Here is a 14191-nt window from a genome sequence, read left to right as displayed (position 1 = left end):
GTCCACGGCCATCAGTGGGGGGGCAAGGACTCATTCACTGGAGAGTGGGGAAAGGAGGACATCAGTTCGAATTGTATGGATTCTGCATTAACAGTCATGAGAGTTATCCCCAACAGCATCCCACTCTGCAGTCGAAGGTAGATTGGCAGAGTGAGCAATGGGGAGCAGCAGTGAGTAAGCACACAACGACAATTGGGAGCTTCCCACCGGAACAATGCTGTGAATGACTCCATTGTCTAGCTGGCTTGGAGATGGAGGTTTCGAGGGTCCGACAGGTCTTGGCCACAACTGACTGGAATAACAATTCAGATACAGCTGACAGACTTCCACCATGAACAAATGGCAACCTTTGTGGTCCAGTACTACACCCAGCAGCCATTCCTGCTGCCAGCCGAAAGACTGGCCCCAAACAGTACTGTCTTAAGAAAAACATGGTGAGCCATGATGGCTGGGATATGCTGGTCAGAGCGCAACAATTAAAAAAGATGCCACGGCTGGCACCAATGCTATCATTCCATAGGACTGCACCTGTTAACCAGCATCACTCACTACATGGCAAGAAATCTAAACATGGCATTGTTGGACGATGAGACAGACAGACTCAGATTCTATCATTTGAATTTTGAACATTTGTATGAATCACTCCACTTCCGAATTAAAGCCAGGTGGAACAGGGTGGTAGTGAGATGTTGGATACTGTTGCAGATGCAAAGCTCTGCAAACTCCCATGACAACTTGCCTACCATTATCAGAGACAAGGGTGCAGGGAAAGCCCTCAATAGCAAAAATGACTGGCAATGCATAAATAGTTGCTGTTGACATCATGGACAGTTTGGAGACATACAGGAAATTTGATAACACATCAACCACCAATAATCACTTGTTTCCCCCAAAAACAGCTCACAAAGTAAATGCACATCCCAGTGTGAGAGTGCTCTGGAAATGACCAAGAGGAAAATTGATGTAGCAGGGCACAGACCGTGCATGTCTGCACAACGTTAAATATCATGATCAATCGTCGGCCAGTAGATGTTATGCCACATCAAAACCTTCATACAAGACATACCCCATAGTGAAACATGCAGTATCTGGAGTATGCAAGGACTTAAAGCTGGAGTGACGACAACTCAACAACATTGTCCCTCCATGGCAAGCATAAGGGGCTCCTGAACAATGCTGAGTCGATCCCGCTGCAGAAAAAACAAACAGCACATCAAATCTGCTGCAGGAGTAGCATGCTTGAGCCAACTGGACTGACAAAGCAGAAAAGGTGTCCATGACTTCCTGTGCCATAAAAGGAAAATCCAGCAGTGTCTGCTGCAGGGTACAGTACAATGCCAAAACAAGAGCCTCCTGGCTATTGACCTCTGGATCGGGTCCAGCCGGCAGCCTCAATCGCAAATCTCCATTAGCATGCTTGGTGCTGGTCTCTCACACTCACTCAGAATTACCAGAAGAAACACATTGATGCACAGAGAAGCAAAGTTGGCAGCACCTATTTGCAAGGAAAAAGGTTATTGTGTTGTGGCACTGTTTACGTTCATAGTTTGACATCCTCCTATGAACTATTTCTGTAGTGCAGGTAGTGCATCTACGTCTTTCAGGATGTGGGAGAGGTGTCGATTTCTCTCTGTCTTCTGTGGCGATAAATCTTTTCAGTCAGTTTTGCAAGCTGGATGGGATTCCAATATTCTTCATACTACTTCTGTACATCTCTCCAAGAATGGATTGATGTGCCATTGACTTTAGGTAGACTCTTCTACATAGTTTCTCCAGTTGGTTTCCAAGGTAAATACCCTCGAAGTTGATACCACCCACACACAACACTGTTAAAAATTGATCATTGACCAACACTGTGTTTCTGCTAATACTGTACGTAGTACACATTTTGTCTACAGTATTAATGTCACCTTTCGTTAAATTCTAGAAAGTGGCTACCTCTGGTTTATTTTTCTCTCCGGATTCAGGACCAATGGCATCCTCATTATGAAGCAAAGATACAAGAATCAAATTTGCATTCTGGTGCAGTATGTAGGAAACCGAAGTCTTCCAATCATTAAAACCAAACTCACTGTTGTGCTGTTTCTTCCCTTTTCCATCAACAAAATCTGATGGCAATTGTCTTGTATTTTATCTGACAGTTCCAACATACATCATCGTTTTTGTCTTCACAAAATCGATGAGGTCAAACTCAGAAAACCAGATATCAGCAGTGATACTGTGACCAGATACAACTCACGCTTAGTAATTCTCTTGGTAACTTCACTTGATTTGTTGCTGACAAAAAGAACCTACAGGCTATAGTCCAACATAGATCTCCACGTTGACTGTGTATATCATTTTAGCATCAGCAAGAGCAGCTAGCCAATAATTGGCTAACAAATCACCATCACAGTTGAAAAACTGAATTATGTAAACTCAAGCAAAACTTCACAACATGAATTTAAAAACAAAATTACAATCTGATAAACTCGTAGCAACTGGCATACCACACATTAAATGAAAATTTATCTTTGTAATCCACTGTATCTCTGTCAGCAATACAAATTGGACCCATGTTATACACAATATTTTATTTGAATTAGTCTCTATTAGCACTGCTTAAAATTCTTACTATTCCTCCCGAAATGTCCTATATTTTTCCAGATGACTACATTACACTGGCACTGGACCAATGTAGTCACCTAGGAAATTTAGTCAGTCCAGACGACATAGCCATCTACATGTATTCTGAACTTGTTACCTCTTCAGAAGGATATCATCTGAAAAGCTTAGTCTCGTTAATACCGTTATGACCCGCTCAATGCCTAAACTATATGGTGGGTCACTAGCTTTATTCCTTCTATTATTTAAATTCCACCCAGGACTTCCCAGGAACATTTAAAAAACTAAACTACATTAAATTGAACCAGTCATTCACATTTCTAACAACTACTTGACAGTGTTTACCTAACTACATTTACACACCATTTGTTAAAAATACTTGCTGTTTGTAAACAACGATTGGCCATCTCCATATCCAACTTAATAGTAATATTACCTTATTTTATTCTGCTGGCTGCAGTTATGTTTCAATCTTTCCACGAGATAGCCACTTCGTACTGATGGTGTTACACATCTAAATTACTTTATTATCGGATCTTTTAAGAAGTGAAGAACAATGTCATTTCTGGCAATTTTCTTATGTGCTTTCTGAATGCATGACAGTTAAAAATTATTCATATTCTGATGCACTATTTGTGTCTCACTACCGTAATCAACAATCTTTTCAGGAATCGCATTATGAAGAGCACTAGTCTCATAGACACTCACACTCAAATTGTGCGCAGTGACAATTCTTATCATCATCAAATTTAATGACTGCTACACATTTCTTAATGCCCTCAAGTTAAGCAATCAATACTTACCAAAACGAATCATGTCACACATGCAGGTGCTTTCCAGTGCAAGTCGTGCAAGTTTTGGTGCATGATACTTGCGAATAGCAACACGTTGTTCCTCTGTTCGCTCCAGACGCCCTGAGTAGTGATTTTGGAGTGATCGCAGGGCAGCAGTGAAGGCTGCATGCGAAGCATTTAAATGGTCCTTAAACTACAAAAAAGGAATGCACTGCTTAGTGAAATTATTAATTAGCAACTAAAGGGGGGGGGGGGGGGGGACACAACAGGGGGAAGACAATTTTAAAATATACACTAGAGTGCAAGGAGTACACAAGAGTCATTGTAAAGGACCACCACATCAGAACTTCCATTGACCAGGCAAGTGATTTAAAAACACAGAAAAGCAGTGTGTTAGATCTGGCATGTCTCGGTCATCAATGCACTTTCATTGTAGCATACTGCAGTTTACAGTCTAACACCACAAAGATATTATTTGGTCAGTCATATACAGAGCCTGAATCCTCAAACCCCTTGAAGAATATCTGACAGGCTGTAGACTCAGTAGCTTTTTACGTGACAGTAAATTTTATGTCACGGTTTTGGCAGCAGCAGCAAGAATAAGAAGTATTTGCTAAAGGCCAATGCAAGATTACTTAAAAGTAATCATAACAGGACCAGTCACAGTTTTAAAAAATTTAAAAAAGCAACAACAACAACAAGCAACCAACACTTTCTCTGTCAGTGCTACAGCTGCCACTGAAGATGTTTCATTACAAACTCTGTATCAGACTCCAAGCTATTTACCTATAGGCCATAAAAGCAGCTTGAAGAAATATAGAAATGGGCCTGTCTGTTGTAAAGTCAGAAGCACTGAGACTGGCCCACAAATGATTGAAGAAATGTGTTCTTCACTGCCGAATCCATTTTCACTTTGCAGGAGTCATCTCACTGCCCATTTATCTGGAAGGAAAATGATGGACTGTAAAATGACAAATGTGGAAAGAGCCTACTTTGTAGGCGGTAGAATCCTAGCATGTGAAGACTGGTGCACAGAGCTCATCACCTTCATCGTTGGGCAGAGGAATAATGTTAAAATATATGGGTACAGATATTATATACTACAAACATGTGCAACTTTCCAATGCTACAGTTGGTTCAGATGTTCATACCATGGACAGGACTGATGGTCCACAAGAAAGTATTCTGGTGGATGAATTTCTCACAGGTGAACATATCCAGTGCATGGAGTGGGCAGTGATGTGTGTAAGGGATATACAATGACAGTGCAATCAGCCTTAGCTTAGGCCAGATAGAGGTTGAAAACCAAGCAAATGACGTGAAGCAAGTTTCCAACTATGACTTTCTAATGCAAGGGACTGGGGGAAGTAGATGCTCTTGTTCCTTGCACACATCATAAGTGAAATGATATTCGTGGATGTGGAGTATGACAAAAACTCAAACATATTTCCCTTTAAAAGGCTTACATACTTGTCAAAAAATGTGTAAATGTAAGGGAAAACTTCAAAAAGTAAGTTACACATGTCATTCCACACTAAGACCACTGCACAACAAGAGTGAAGCATGTCAAAAGAGAGTACATGTTTTGGGTTCCCTTACAGAGACAGTTTTGCTGTGGCAGGATTAACAGGTGAACCACAGTGTGTGACTGATGTGACACGGCAATTGGAAATGTACTTCCAAAGTTGAAGTAGGAGGGACAGTACGGTTCTTGTGGGCAAAATGTCTAACTTCCACACAGATTCCCACTGAAATTCTGGAGGTGGGCCAAATGCAATGTCAGATTAAGAAATAGTGAAATGGTGCTATTTGGGTAATACTGATCAGGAGAGAAGGGCGTCGACATCTACCACAGGTGAAACTGTCCATGGAATCAAGGATCTGATTTGCAGTAATCATAGATTTTCCAGTGATGATCACACTCACACAGAAGTTCTCGAATGGCTCCATGACTAAGGAGCAGACTCCTTATAGAGGAATTTAACAATTGTAGAACATTCTGATCATTGTTTATAGACTATCTTGAAAAACAGCATCATGTATCTGTGTCACTCTGAAGTGTAGTGCAACATTCAAGAAAAGTTACTTGGCCTGCCATAATAATGTGTAACTTACTTTTTGTCGTCCCTTGTATACTGCAGTGAGATGCATATGATAAGTCTTCGATTACTACAGCCATACATCTCCCACAACGAAAATTGTTTACACTGATGATATTACTGCACTGAAGATGTGCAGAAGTAAGATTAATAAGCTGAACTATCATTAGTAGCTAGACTTTTAAGGCTGCTGGCAAGTTACCAAAAATGTGTATTCTTGAAAAATGGACACATATCTGAACTAAAGTGACTTTAAAGATTCTTCTTATTTGTAGTATTTAGTCAATAAACAGAGCTGTTGGTATGAAGATGACATATATATGATTTATGACAAATTTCATTAAGGAAAATATATTGGGAAGCAAGAGTTAGTACCCACAGTTACCTGAATAGGCATCTACATGATGTTCAAGTTCACAGATAATTCTTATTAAATGCTTTTTAACTATGAAAAATTTACTTTGGCCTAATGAGTTAACCCCAAAAAATGATGCAATAAGGAAGAGATGGACAAAAATATGGAAACACTAAAAATCTTACATGCTTAATACAGTGCAGGAAACCTGCTGGGATTCAAAGCAGCATCCAGTCACCTCAGAAAGCATAAATACAGCTCCAATATGGTTTTCAAGGGAATCATATCATTATTCCTGAAAAATAGTGGCAAGTTCAAATAACTATGATGGATGTGGATAAAGATCATAGACCATTCTCTCCAAAGTAGAACACAAAGGCTGAACATTATTGAGATCTGGTGACTATGTTGGCCAGGAGAGATACAACAATTCAAACTCTTGCTCACAAAATCAGTCCTGGTTGATGCAAGGTGTGTTAATGTAGGCCACTGTTTTGCAACACAGCACCACAATTGGGCACAAAGTTTGTACCATAGGATGGACATGATCAGCCAAAATGGTCATATAAACCTTGGCAGTAATGCGACTGTGCACAGTAACCATGCAGCTCATGGAATACCATAATACAGCTGTGCAAATCATTAATGAACCCCAACTATGTTTCATTCTTTAGGCAGAAAGTCTGCCATAAGCTGGAAACAATTGGTAATGAAACTCATCTGAGCAAATGACTTTCTTCCATTGCTCCGAAGTCCCGGTTTTAGGGCCTCGGCACCATGTTTTCCTGTTACACGCATTTGCATCACTGATGACTGGTTTTGGAATTCCAGCTCGCCCTCCATCCTCCAGTTCCCTGCTTACTGAGTTCCCTTTGTGTTGTTTTGGTGCTGACAGGGTTTGCAAGTGCGACTGTGACATTCAGTTCTGAACTGATTTTTGCAGCTGCCATCCACTCCTTTTTCGTCACATTCCACTTAAATAGCTGTTTGTCATGATCACTTAAACTTACTTTGCCTGCATTGGGACTTAGTGGATGATGATTTTCTGCTTTCCCTGTATGCGGTACGAATTTAATACCCTGTGTCTTGAAACATCAAACACTTCTACTCTGGTAGCAGCCACCATACGAGCATCATCAATAGTTTTCACATAAGCAAGGGCTTTTTTAAATAAATATGTTGCATTTTTCATTACATACCCGTGTACCTGTGGTCACACGATCTCCAAAGAGGCAGATTATGTCCATTCCGTTTGATGACAACTTCATAAATGGAAGTAAGTAAATCATTATTTTTACACCTTAGCCCTCAATTATTCTGATGTAATAAGGATGCTGACATTTTACACCAAGTGAAGCAACTTTGTGGAAACAAAATTTGCTGTGAATGCAGGAAATTTTCAACTAATAAGTTTTTATATGAATACAGTATACCAAAATTATGTACTTTAGTTTCTTTCTCAAACTGCATGTTGTTACAATTCTGGCATCTATTGAAACTTCATTGTTTTTCTGTCCTCCCTAACCTAAAAAAGGTGCTGCTCTTAGAACAATATTACTCAGTCATTTAAATTTATAGTTTTTTTTTTGCATTTAAAATTTGTCATAATATAACTGCGATATGCAAAGACTATTTGAAAAATATGATATATGTGATGTTAGAGTGCTTTGCTAATGTATGTATGTATGTAACTTATGTAAAGAAATCTTTGTGAAATTTATAATTTACTAAACAATTTTTTGTCATAGATTAATGCAATGAAAATGTGTGTGTGTGTGTGTGTGTGTGTGTGTGTGTGTGTGTGTGTGTGTGTGTGTGTGTGTGTGTGTGTAAATATATACATTTGAGCAAGTTGTCATTTGTATAAAATGGTACATGCTTAGGGACAATGTGTAGAATATGTGTTACGTAAAAGGTGGAGTGCTTTTGTACTGTATGGAAGTTAACTGTGGAAATCATGAAAGGTGGCTTGGTTTTTTGGCATGCTACCTGTAGAAAGAGTGATAACAAGAAGAGACAGTCTGTGGGTAGCAGCAAAAGAAGTAAAACTCGGCAGCAGCGAAAGAATTAACACTCAGATGGAGCAGGCGATGCCTTGTCTGGAAATTGACGCACAGTAGCCTCGGATAACAGCTGCTGAATTATTACAGCTTTGGTATGAGTTGTTGGGTTATGTTATGGACATTAAAATGGTGCCATGAAGAATTAATTAGCCCATATTTCAAGAAATTTGTACACCATACAATGGACAGTGTAGCTGCCATTACTATCTGCCACATCCAATGGCTACAGCCAACACCTTACAAACTCTATAATTAGAATCATAGAAGCATGAACCATTAATTCAAAATTAATGTTTTCGAATAATTATTAAGTTACATAAAATTTGTTTCATCCTGTTATTTTATTCCCAATATTCACCTATATAGGTTTCTTTCCTGGTATCTGATTATTCCGATTAAACCTGTTATAAAAACATTTAAGTATCCACAAGCACTAATTTTCATCACTGAATACCAGATTCATTGTCTGAGAAAGTGACAAATTCAAGGAAAGCGTGACTACAAGCGAACATTTAACAAAGAAGTGTACAATGGGGCTTCATGTAAGGCAAAAGTCTGAAAATAATTGTTGTGGACTAACTTTTAACGTAAAGATAAAAGTACTGTATGATTTATGTAATAGATTTGCTAAAGTGAAATTTTGCTTAAGTATTTTGCTTGGATACTTTCCGATAAATTTAACGATTTTAATATTCTTACTCTGTTTGTGGCAATAAGTAAAGTGAAAGTGAGTAAATAAGTTTTTAGTGAAGTAGAAATAAATTCTTCTGATTGTAAATGAAATTCAGAAAAGTACAAAGAGTTATGAAACGAAAATTGCTTATGCGACTTAGTAACACTGAAGTAGGGATGCATATAAATACTAAATGACAATAAGAGCGACCAAACCCTCCCTACCTTTGGCTTTTGACAGATCATTTGTTAAGAGAAAGATATAAATAATTATCTTAATAAATTTAAATTTGTGTATTATGTTAATAGACTATTTAAGTATTAAATGTGTTGGTTATACAAAAATGCAAACATAGAAGTCTCAAGTATGGAGAGCTTCTCTGAATGATTTGAGACCCACAAAAAGCAAAAGTTGTTTGAATAGCAAGCACATGATCGGACAATTGTAGAAGGATACGTTATATCTGGCTATCTGATTAATAAATTCACTGCTGGTGAAAAATGTATTGCTTCATACTTATTCCAATTAATTCATTAGTACAAGAAAGATTGAATTCAGAGCGAAGTTCCGACTGAATTTCAATTCCACAGTCGAGAAAGTGAAAGGGAATCCTCATAAGTTGGCCTACAGCTTTCACATGACAACTACCTAACAACCAACCTTACTTTCTCTTTACTAACTTTCTTACATTCTTACCTTCCAATTTCTTGCTGAAAGTTTACTGCAATGTGTCAAAACAAGTCTAGGGCTGTTTCTTCTATTATCTGTTGCCACTCCCCATCGCTCTATACTCTCCTCCCCCCCTAACCTGTCTGGAACTTATCTTGCCTTATTTAATTAAGCCTGAAGGGCAACAATGTTCCCCTCCTGCTCCACTCTCTTCCCACCTCTACAGCATATCCTGAAAAATCACTAAAGAGTCTTATTTACCTGCTGAACACACATGCCACTACAGTCACCCTAATGGAAAATATAACCACAGCATCCATTTCATCATACCCTGAACTAACAATTCTAAGGCAAATCTAAGTAAGTAAAATCACAGAGGAAGTGGAAAACTCATTTACAAAAATTTTGGCCAATATGCAACCAGGCCTGTATGCAGACTTGGTGAAACAAACAAATTAAAATGTGCACTACCTTTTGGAAATTGAACTAAGAAAAAGATAACCTCTACTTACACATACTGACAAAAACTAAATAAATAACTACACTAGTGGCCATTAAAATTGCTACACCATGAAAATAGACGCAAAATTTAACCGATAGGAAGAAGATGCTATGATAGGCAAATGATTAGCTTATCAGAGCATTCACACAAGGTTGGCACCAGTGGCAACACCTACAACGTGCTGACATGAGGAAAGTTTCCAACCGATTTCTCATAAACAAACAGCAGTTGACTGGCGTTGAATGGTGAAATGTTGTTGTGATGCCTCATGTGAGGAGGAGAAATGCATACCATCACGTTTCTGACTTTGATAAAGGTCAGATTCTAGCCTATCGTGATTGTGGTGTATCGTATCATGACATTGCTGCTCGCGTTGGTCGAGATCCAATGACTGTTAGCAGAATGTGGAATCGGTGGGTTCAGGAGGGTAATACGGAATGCCGTGCTGGATCCCAACAGCCTCGTATCACTAGCAGTCGAGATGACAGGCATCTTATCTGCATGGCTGTAACGGATCGTGCAGCCACATCTCGATCCCTGAGTCAACAGATGGGGACGTTTGCAAGACAACAACCATCTGCACGAACAGTTCGACGACATTTGCAGCAGCATGGACTATAAGCTCAGAGACCATGGCTGCGGTTACCCTTGACGCTGCATCACAGACAGGAGCGCCTGCGATGGTGTACTCAACAACGAACGTGGGTGCATGAATGCCAAAACGTAATTTTTTCAGATGAATCCAGGTTCTGTTTACAGCATCATGATGGTCGCATCTGTGTTTGGTTACATCGTGGTGAACACACATTGGAAGCGTGTATTTGTCATCGCCATACTGACGTACCACCCGGCGTGATGGTATGGGGTGCCATTCGTTACACGTCTCAGTCACCTCTTGTTCGCATTAACAGCACTTTGAACAGTGGACGTTACATTTCAGATGTGTTACAACCCGTGGCTCTACCCTTCATTCAATCCCTGTGAAACCCTCCATTTCAGCAGCATAATGCATGACCGCATGTTGCAGGTCCTGTACGGGCCTTTGTGGATACAGAAAATGTTCGACTGCTGCCCTGGCCAGCACATACTCCAGATATCTCACGAATTGAAAATGTCTGGTCAATGGTGGCCGAGCAACTGGCTCCTCACAATACGCCAGTCACTACTCTTGATGAACTGTGGTACTGTGTTGAAGCTGCATGGGCAGCTGTACCTGTACACGCCATCCAAGATCTGTTTGACTCAATGCCCAGGCATATCGAGGCTGTTATTACGGCCAGAGGTGGTTGTTCTGGGTACTGATTTCTCAGGATCTATGCACCAAAACTGCATGCAAATGTAATCACATGTCAGTTCTAGTATAATGTATTTGACCAATGAATACCCGTTTATCATCTGCATTACTTCTTGGTGTAGCAATTTTAATGGCCAGTAGTGTAAAAATAAAAAATAAAAAGGAAAAAAAAAACTGTCTTGAGTTTCTTTGCATGGCCATCCTCCACAGCAAGCAGAGAAATATTGGTTTCATAAATAAAAATGCCTTCTCTTGCTGCGGTGTGTTTTATTTTCCCAGACTCATTTCACATTTTTTCAGTTTAAGGTATCATCAGTGGGATCCACAGCGATAAAGTTATGATAAGACTTTTGTTCCGATATGTATTACTTGCCCATTATAAAACAGTTCACTGCTCGCTTTTTATGTAAATAAGTGATTACTTCCAGTTCTTTCTGTTTTTAGTTGGCATCTGTGTTTTCTCTTATCTGGTCACATGTAGGTCGCACTGCCACTATTAATGAAACATAAGCTTTTTACGTTTTTCAAACATTTTAATTCGAATTTTTTAGTTTGTTTGCACCTGTTTTGATGCGTTACAGTCTGCGGTCACTAGTATAGACGTAACTCCAATATACACATAACTACTTTGAGTTTACTGTGTATCCCATCCTGTTTGGTTTGTTTATGTACACGTACATGTAACCAACCGGCCCCAGAGCCGGGGCCAAGGGAGTATACATGCATGGACATTTTTTCTCATTTGATTTGAGTTTTTGTTTAAAGATTTTGTGGAGAGGTTTGAGGAACAGGGGCTTGTGGGAGTGGGAGAGGTTCAGGGGAGGGGGAGGGGGAGGGCGAGGGAGGGGGAGTGGGAGGGGGAGTGGGAGGGGGAGTGGGAGGGGGAGTGGGAGGGGGAGGGCGAGGGGGAGTGGGAGGGGGAGTGGGAGTGGGAGGGGGAGTGGGAGGGCGAGGGGGAGGGGGAGGGGGAGAGCGAGAGGGAGGGAGAGATGGAGGGGGAGGGGGGGTGGGAGAAGGAGATGAGGGGGAGGGGGGTGGGAGAGGGAGATGGAGGGGGAGGGGGGGTGGGAGAGGGAGATGGAGGGGGAGGGGGGTGGGAGGGGGAGTGGGAGTGGGAGGGGAGGGAGAGGAGGAGAGGGAGAGGGGGCAGGGGAAGAGAGGAGAGGGAGAGGGAGAGGGGGAGGGAGGGGGAGAGGGAGGGAGTCATGGCAGAGTAATGGAGTCATGGGAGAGGGAGAGCGAGAGCGAGGGAGTCATGGGAGAGGGAGAGCGAGAGCGAGGGAGTCATGGGAGAGGGAGAGCGAGAGCGAGGGAGTCATGGGAGAGGGAGAGCGAGAGCGAGGGAGTCATGGGAGAGGGAGAGCGAGAGCGAGGGAGTCATGGGAGAGGGAGAGCGAGAGCGAGGGAGTCATGGGAGAGGGAGAGCGAGCGAGGGAGTCATGGGAGTGGGAGAGCGAGAGCGAGGGAGTCATGGGAGAGGGAGAGCGAGAGCGAGGGAGTCATCGGAGAGGGAGAAGGAGAGCAAGAGCGAGGGAGTCATCGGAGAGGGAGAGCGAGAGCGAGGGAGTCATCGGAGAGGGAGAGCGAGAGCGAGGGAGTCATGGGAGAGCGAGAGCGAGAGCGAGGGAGTCATGGGAGAGCGAGAGCGAGAGCGAGGGAGTCATGGGAGAGCGAGAGCGAGAGCGAGGGAGTCATGCGAGAGCGAGAGCGAGGGAGTCATGGGAGAGCGAGAGCGAGAGCGAGAGCGAGAGCGAGAGCGAGAGCGAGAGCGAGAGCGAGAGCGAGAGCGAGAGCGAGAGCGAGAGAGTCATGGGAGAGCGAGAGCGAGGGAGTCATGGGAGAGCGAGAGCGAGGGAGTCATGGGAGAGCGAGAGCGACAGCGAGAGCGAGGGAGTCATGGGAGAGCGAGAGCGAGAGCGAGGGAGTCATGGGCGAGCGAGAGCGAGAGCGAGGGAGTCATGGGCGAGCGAGAGCGAGAGCGAGGGAGTCATGGGCGAGCGAGAGTGAGGGAGTCATGGGAGAGCGAGAGCGAGGGAGGCATGGGAGAGCGAGAGCGAGGGAGGCATGGGAGAGCGAGAGCGAGAGCGAGGGAGTCATGGGAGAGCGAGAGCGAGGGAGTCATGGGAGAGCGAGAGCGAGGGAGACATGGGAGAGCGAGAGCGAGGGAGTCATGGGAGAGCGAGAGCGAGGGAGTCATGGGAGAGCGAGAGCGAGGGAGTCATGGGAGAGGGAGAGGGAGAGGGAGAGCGAGAGCGAGGGAGTCATGGGAGAGCGAGAGCGAGGGAGTGATGGGAGAGCGAGAGCGAGGGAGTCATGGGAGAGGGAGAGCGAGAGCGAGGGAGGCATGGGAGAGGGAGAGCGAGAGCGAGGGAGGCATGGGAGAGGGAGAGCGAGAGCGAGGGAATCTTGGGAGAGGGAGAGCGAGAGCGAGAGCAAGGGAGTCTTGGGAGAGGGAGAGCGAGAGCGAGGGAGGCATGGGAGAGGGAGAGCGAGAGCGAGGGAATCTTGGGGAGGGAGAGCGAGAGCGAGGGAGTCTTGGGAGAGGGAGAGCGAGAGCGAGGGAGTCATGGGAGAGGGAGAGCGAGAGCGAGGGAGTCATGGGAGAGGGAGAGCGAGAGCCAGGGAGTCATGGGAGAGGGAGAGCGAGAGCCAGGGAGTCATGGGAGAGGGAGAGCGAGAGCGAGGGAGTCATGGGAGAGCGAGAGCGAGGGAGTCATGGGAGAGCGAGAGCGAGGGAGTCATGGGAGAGCGAGAGCGAGGGAGTCATGGGAGAGCGAGAGCGAGGGAGTCATGGGAGAGCGAGAGCGAGGGAGTCATGGGAGAGCGAGAGCGAGGGAGTCATGGGAGAGCGAGAGCGAGGGAGTCATGGGAGAGCGAGAGCGAGGGAGTCATGGGAGAGCGAGAGCGAGGGAGTCATGGGAGAGCGAGAGCGAGAGCGAGGGAGTCATGGGAGAGCGAGAGCGAGAGCGAGGGAGTCATGGGAGAGCGAGAGCGAGGGAGTCATGGGAGAGCGAGAGCGAGAGCGAGGGAGTCATGGGAGAGCGAGAGCGAGGGAGTCATGGGAGAGCGAGAGCGAGGGAGACATGGGAGAGCGAGAGCGAGGGAGTCATGGGAGAGCGAGAGCGAGGGAGTCATGGG

The 14191-nt window shown here is 43.7% G+C and overlaps 1 protein-coding gene across 1 annotated transcript in view; it reads right to left on the bottom strand.

Annotated features, from left to right (window-relative positions):
- The window catches only part of LOC126248974 (dual serine/threonine and tyrosine protein kinase-like), a 317035-nt gene that overhangs the window by 77189 nt on the left and 225655 nt on the right, over positions 1-14191 (bottom strand). Inside the window, exon 10 of the mRNA XM_049950529.1 lies at positions 3408-3591. Within this exon, the coding sequence (XP_049806486.1) occupies positions 3408-3591 (184 nt within the window). The remainder of the gene's footprint in view (positions 1-3407; positions 3592-14191) is intronic.

The sequence above is a fragment of the Schistocerca nitens genome, chromosome 3 (assembly GCF_023898315.1).
Source record: "Schistocerca nitens isolate TAMUIC-IGC-003100 chromosome 3, iqSchNite1.1, whole genome shotgun sequence".
NCBI lineage: Eukaryota > Metazoa > Arthropoda > Insecta > Orthoptera > Acrididae > Schistocerca > Schistocerca nitens.
This window is presented reverse-complemented; position numbering and strand designations above follow the sequence as displayed.